We start from the raw sequence: 7,250 nt of genomic DNA on the forward strand, positions 1-7,250 counted from the left end.
AAAAGGGGGCAATGGTCCAGGCCGGGTCAGCCCATTAGTCCCGGTTCAATCCAGAACCGGGACCAATGGGGGCATTGGACCCGGTTCGTTAGCCCCGGGGGCCGGCCGGGCCACGTGGGCCATTGGTCCCGGTTCGTCTGGACCTTTTGGTCCCGGTTGGTGGGACGAACCGGGACCAATGTGCCTTGCTCCTGGCCCACCACCACTACACCACAACACTACATCCCCAACAAACAAGTTGGTCGGAAAAACAACGTCCATCGACACACAGTCGGTCAGGAAAGACTATTGCCGACCGACCACGTCTGTTGGGGAAAGTCCAGACGGGAAAGCCATTTCCCGACCGACATATCTTTCCCGACCGACAGCTTGACGGCTATTTAAAGAATTACCGACCGACTTTCTGTTGGCCCTGCTATGACCCTTTCCCGACCGACTGTCTGATGATAATCTTTCCCGACCGACTGTCTGATGGTAGTTTCTTTGCTGACCGACTTTCTGTTGGCCCTGCCATGGACTTTTCCCGACCGACAGTCTGATGATAGTACATTTGCCGACCAACATTCTCTAGGCCCTGCCATAAACCTTTCCTGACCAATAGTAGGACGTTGTTATCTTTTGCCGACCGACAGGTCGATGGCCTTTTCTTTAGCAGAGCAAGATATATTTAATTTCCATCCATTATTTGGCTTGTGCCTTGCCAAACAATATCAATCAAGTTACAGTAACTTGCCAAACAATAACAATCAATATTAAACCAGAACCAAAGAATAATATAGGTAACTAACTAAAATGAGGAAATATTTATGTTTCAGCCACCAAAACACCTGATAGGTTTACAAAATGATAGACCTCTATTCATTGTTTGCTCCATTACACATAATACCCAGTTGACAAGATACCACAAGGTTTACAAAATGATAGCTAAAAGACACATTATTTTGGCTCCATTACACAAAATGTCCAGCTGACGCAAACTGCCATCTTCATGGTTCATCCCTGGTCCTCTTGTATGTCATTCCTACAAAGAATAAAAAAGCCACCGGTGACTTCATTCATTCATAGAGATAATGGCAAAAACAGTAATTGTATAAAACATGAATGGCAAAAAACAAACTGGGATTTTACTATTATAAAAATTGGGCATGTTCAGAATAATGCCACCATCATGTGACTACTCACATACAAAACTAGCGCTCAAGACCTATTTACAGTTACTGGATTAAGATTCAGAAAACTAGAATATCGACATGTAAATTAGAGTAGAAAATAGCACAAACGGAGTGAAATGTGCATATCATATAGTTCACATCAGAAAACAATAAAACAAATTATTCCTTGACTTATGATACCATGGAAATAATTAATGAGATATATATTGTGTAGGGGCAGAGTACATATGATGCACTGTAACCCATATGAGTCATGACCAACTGTTCTTTACGACATTCAGACAAATTTCTTTTGCAGAAACAATGCAAACCAACTCCAAACTGAATGAAAAAGAGTGTCACCGGCATCCAGGTCAAAGTCAACAAACATATATGAGCATGTTGGCAAGATTAGATTAGTCATCCTCTCCCAAATATTACCATTTTATCCCGAACGTGCCTTTCAAAGCAAATAGTGTGGTCTGGGCTTCTCTTAGGAGAGAATGTGAGATCCGTGGAAATATGAAGATTGGAAAACTTGCAGAGGAGGAACTTCTTCGGTTTGATCCTAGCTACAAGCCTGAAAATGAAAGCCTCGTCTTGTCTGGCATATTTTCAGATCAAAGGAAACCGAAAAGGGCTGCAATGGTGAGAAAGGTTATAGGCCTCAAACCTAAGCACAAGCGTACAAAGTAGCAGTGTAGTTTTTTCAGACACAATATGAGTGGGGAAAGACTCCTCCCAACATAGTGAGATGGTTTCTATAGCCTTTGAGTTGCTAAATTTATTCTAAGGCCCTAAATGCCAATAAACAAATCAGTAATCTTCAGATGCATGCTGGTTGTCATTCTTCTTTCAAGTATATGTGAAGATTTACAGCAGAGATATATGTTTGAATGATGGAACAATGATCCATCAAATGAAACAAGGGTCATGCTCTTGCATGGACAACTGGTGACGCTAATGAAAATATTCTAGACAAACTATGGCCGTTATGTTCACAAATTGCAGCCAAGCCTCTCTTTCACAGCTGATCTAACTCTGTCAGAATAATATCTGAACATTCCATGGTCAATGTGTTGTTAAACTACAGAAAAAAATGAAAACACAGAGAGGACTTATGTACAGATCCATGGTACAGCTAGTTCTCCATATTGTTATGAGATTATGATGTTCTTATGAATGTGTGACAGGAAAAAATGAAAGGATAACTTGCCGAAGACTTATGTTCTGAAGATCATGATGCACTGCCATTGCAATGTTTGCATCAAGAAGATCAATGACTGGGTGAAAGAGATCGCCCTTTCAGAAGGTACATATGCAAGTCACTCACGTTAGCATCTCTTTGTGATAATGTTATACTTTTGTTTTTATGTACGATTGTGCATCTATTCTGTTTAGAGGTGTACCGGCTTTTTCCTCATCACGCTTCTTTGAAGCATCCTCTCTGTGTTGCCGAATCAATCTGCGGATGCAAAAAGGATAAATAAAGAATGATTGTTTGCCAATAGTCAAACAACTATCAACTACTAATAGAAATTAATTTAATGAGGGTCTAGAAAAGATGAGTAGTTCTACTACAAACTGACAAATAGGGATCTGAGGGAATTAAGATAAACAAGCAATGCCTACAGTTGCACATCAAAATTCGATGCAAATGGGAAGAACTCACTGGTTAGAGGTACGGGTCGATCGGCGCAGCCGTTGGGAGAAAGGCGACGCAGTGGGATCTTCTGTCCAACAAAATTATAGATACATGCATTTCTTCAGAATGGTACCATACAACCAAACTCATCAGTACATGTTAGCCCAGCTGCCTATCTACTACAGTATCAACACAGGGCTATGGTGACTAAGTAAACTTGAATGCTATGTTCAACTACAACTATATAGATACAGTAGCTATTGCCTGCTGTGCTATGCTTTCCTGAATTAGTTGAAATATGAGCATATAGCAGCTATTGTGTGCTAGATACTACAACTAGGACTATACAAACTTGATCCATGTTTTGGCTCTTTTATCATACACAACATACCATTCTGTTTTATTGATTAATTAGTCATGGTCAGAAGTCAAGTGTATATTCTCAAAAAATAGCAGAAATGTTATTCACAACTAGTGTATTTTCATGCAAATAACAAGAATAACAGCAGCCAACTTACGAGATCCAACTGCAAGCTAGGATTCCCACTTGTTTGTTATGACAAGAAGATAGTCATATTTGCTGAACATGTACACACACCATATTTATGTCATTCAGATAAGCTATAATGATATGGATGAAACTACACTCCATTTAGAACACAAGAAAGCAGTTTGACATATCTTAAAGATATTTATGTTGCTCCAGAGAAAGCAAGCTACGTAATGAAACAATTAAGCCATGAAATTCTAAAGAAAGACTTACTTTTAGTCCGTGGTGTTCCACAGACAACCTAGGTGTTTGAAGTGATGGATTCTTGCACTGGGGAAATTAAGAATCACCAATGTTAGAAGAAATGTGTAAGTGGATCCTCAGTTCTGTAGAAGTAATGGTTTAACATGTAAATATTCCACCTTCTGAATTCGAAACTGGGTAACTACGTCATCCTTGACAATGCTGACCTCTTTGATACCAAGAACGGTGTTCACTCCTACACTTTTCAAGGTCCTTTGAAGCCTTTTGTCATCAGTGGCCGTGGTCTTGTGAATGGCCTTCTTCTTCCTGTCATCAGTGGAAAGCTAAGTACAATAACAAGATAAGTAATGTTTCATATATATGTAATCTTATAAGCTGACATACGCCCACTAAATGGCATTCAAAAACAGATTATTCTTGAAATGTGACACCAGTATGTTTAGATAGTAATCAATATTCTTAGCGAGCCCGCTTCAAATTGGGCATTTCTACAGAGGATACCAGCAATGATTCACATGGCACAAATTATTCATTATGAGGAAACAATTTAGGTCTGAAACGAAGGATTCACACAGGTAAAGTACATATAGAATAGTCAACATGTTGAAAGAAGGAAAAACTGCTGCCCATAGCAAAACTAATTTCATGAATCAAAGCAGAGCTAGTTTTTTCTAAGATAAAATTGCTGGGCCTATGTGGTGCCTGGGTCCATCACCAGGGGTTGAAATCTATACAATACAGGCAGAGAGGAGAGGAGTGAGACCATATGAGGGAGGAAGATCTTACCCATTCATTGCCGCCATGTTCCTAGTGGCTAGTTGGCTGGATGCGGAGGGAGCAGAGGCCGCGTGCCTCGCTTCAGACCACCGAAAGCGAAGGGCCCTTGCCCCCCCCCCCCCCAGATCTGCTGCCATGGAAAGGAGGGAAGAGGGGGTTGGGCATGGGTTGGGGCAGTGGCGCCATGGAAAGGAGCGGGCGAGGTGGCCTCACTCGGTGATCGGTGGAAGGAGGATCACACGCTCGCGACTGGGGTTCCAGCTGGTGGAAGGAGGGACGACTTTGGCGGTGGATCCACATGGAAGGAGGGATGGGCCCTCCGATGGCCCTCAGCGGCAGCGGCGGCGGCAACAGCGGAGGCGGTGTGAATTGGGACCCTAGACGGTGGCGGCAGCGTACGAGAGAGGGGGGAGACGAGGAGGAAAAGGGATTGAGTGAGGCACCATGTGGTTTGGGACAAAAATTTGCGGGCTGGGCCGCGCTAAAAGTTTTCGACCGCGCGCACAGGCCCATTTACCACCTGCTGTTGGTCGGCATTATTTGCCAACCGATCGTTAGATGGGGATACGATCTTTCCCGGCCGACTGTTTGATAGCAAAGACTTATCTATTCCCGACCGACCGTCTCTCAGTGTACCGAAGTTTTCCCAACCAACTGGGACTTAGAAGTTTGTCCAACCAACTGTCGGTCGGCGAATGTGACCTTTTCCAACACACATCAGTAGGGAAAAAAGTGTCGTGGTGTAGTGCACCATTTGTCCCGGTTGGTGGCCTGAACTGGGACCAAAGGCTTCCTTTTAGTCCCGGTTCAAGCCACGAACCGGGACCAATTAATTGTCTATATATACCTCGCGAGCAGAGCACTCTCACTGCTCTGTTTTTCATGGCCGGCGAGGAGAGAGCTTTGTGGTGCTCTAGCTCACCTCCTATGCACACGAGGTGTTCGATGAAATGCCCGAGCCACACTACTTAAGCTTTCTCCTCTCCAAGCTCCACCTCCAAGCTCCATTTTTCTCGATATTTGTCTAGGTTTAGCGGTCTGTCACGTCCGGTCCCCGTCTTCACCGCCGTCGATCGCCCGCGCCGATCTCGTCGCCGGCACCACCGTGGTGAGCCTCTTGTTCTTATCTTCTTTCTGAAAGGAAAAAAACTCTTACTTGTATGTTTATATAGATACTTGTATAATTTTCTTACTTTTATTATTGCATCTTATATAGTGCGATGGTTTTGGTATCCGCCCCCGTCGGCCCTCGTCCTGTCTATGATTCAGATGTGGTATATATTATCTTTTCATAACTATTGGTACATTTATTGTTTATGACAATTATGCAGACTAACGTGACATAGATTTTGTTTATCTAGGAGGTTGTTGAACCGGAAATTCCAACCGACCCTATTGTCGAGAGGTTAAATTTAGTTGAAGAAGAAAACAATTTGTTGAAGAAAAAATTAGAAAAATTGAGGAGGAGAAGATGATATTGGAGTTGCATGTTGCGGATGTCGTCGATGATCACAAGATCAAGATGGATGCAATGCGCTTGAAGATTAGAAAGATTAGAAAATATGCCATTCATACCGAGGCTTGGCATCATTATGTCGTTGGATCAGTTGTTACATTGGTTGCGATTATGATCGCATTTGTTTTCGCATTAAAATGTTTTACATAGTTTCAGTGTATGGTTTAATTAATTTAGATGCTCTGCAGAGCTTTATGTTGTTAGATGAGAACTATGTATGTACTTTGGTTTTAACGTGATGATGAACTTCTATTAATTTGGTCACTTAATTATATATAATGCATGCAGATGTACCGGCAATGGATGTACGGTTCAAGACACACCTCCGAGTACATTAAGGGCGTGCATGATTTTCTCGAAGTGGTTGAAGCAAACAAGCAGAATGGTTTTATGTGTTGTCCATGCCCTATATGTGGGAATACGAAGTCTTACTCTGACCGGAAAATCCTCCACACCCACCTGCTTTACAAGGGTTTCATGCCACACTATAATGTTTGGACGAGGCACGGAGAAATAGGGGTTATGATGGAAGACGGCGAAGAAGAAGAGTACGATGACAACTATGTGCCCCCTGAATACGGTGATGCTACTGAAGATCAAGAGGAACCAGACGATGTGCACGATGATGCTGCAACGGGCGAAGCTGCTGAAGATCAAGAGGAACCAGACGATGTGCCCGATGATGATGATCTCCGCCGGGTCATTGTCGATGCAAGGACGCAATGCGTAAGTCAAAAGGAGAAGCGGAAGTTCGATCGCATGTTAGAGGACCACAAAAAAGGATTGTACCCCAATTGTGAAGATGGCAACACAAAGCTCGGTACCGTACTGGAATTGCTGCAGTAGAAGGCAGAGAATGCTGTGCCTGACAAAGGATTTGAGAAGCTACTGAAAATATTGAAGAAGAAGCTTCCAAAGGATAACGAATTGGCCGACAGTACATACGCAGCAAAGAAGGTCGTATGCCCTCTAGGATTGGAGGTGCAGAAGATACATGCATGCCCTAATGACTGCATCCTCTTCCGCGGTGCGTACAAGGATCTGAACGCATGCCCGGTATGCGGTGCATTACGGTATAAGATCAGACGAGATGACCCTGGTGATGTTGACGGCGAGCCCCCCAGGAAGAGGGTTCCTGCGAAGGTGATGTGGTATGCTCCTATAATACCACGGTTGAAACGTCTGTTCAGAAATGGAGAGCATGCCAAGTTGATGCGATGGCACAGTGAGGACCGTAAGAAAGACGGGAAGTTGAGAGCACCCGCTGACGGGTCGCAGTGGAGAAAAATCGAGAGAAAGTACTGGGATGAGTTTGCAAGTGAGCCAAGGAACGTATTGTTTGCTTTAAGCGCGGATGGCATTAATCCTTTCGGGGAGCAGAGCAGCAATCACAGCACCTGGCCCGTC

The 7,250-nt window shown here is 43.5% G+C and overlaps 1 protein-coding gene across 2 annotated transcripts; it reads right to left on the minus strand.

The window, feature by feature from the left end:
* Positions 1–792: 792 nt before the first annotated feature.
* LOC119280534 (transcription factor BTF3 homolog) lies at positions 793–4,437 on the minus strand. Of its 2 annotated transcripts, none has more exons than XM_037561358.1 (6): positions 4,337–4,437; positions 3,757–3,856; positions 3,560–3,616; positions 2,824–2,884; positions 2,561–2,616; positions 793–1,021 (listed from the first exon to the last, which is right to left on the minus strand). In XM_037561358.1, the coding sequence occupies exons 1-5, from the start codon at positions 4,351–4,353 to the stop codon at positions 2,612–2,614; spliced, it is 240 nt and encodes a 79-aa protein (XP_037417255.1). In that variant the 5' UTR covers positions 4,354–4,437; the 3' UTR covers positions 793–1,021; positions 2,561–2,611. The 2 variants fall into 2 exon arrangements, with proteins under 2 accessions (XP_037417255.1, XP_037417254.1); XM_037561357.1 differs by having other exon boundaries at positions 3,709–3,856.
* Positions 4,438–7,250: the final 2,813 nt, after the last annotated feature.

Source organism: Triticum dicoccoides, chromosome 3B, assembly GCF_002162155.2.
Source record: "Triticum dicoccoides isolate Atlit2015 ecotype Zavitan chromosome 3B, WEW_v2.0, whole genome shotgun sequence".
Lineage (NCBI taxonomy): Eukaryota > Viridiplantae > Streptophyta > Magnoliopsida > Poales > Poaceae > Triticum > Triticum dicoccoides.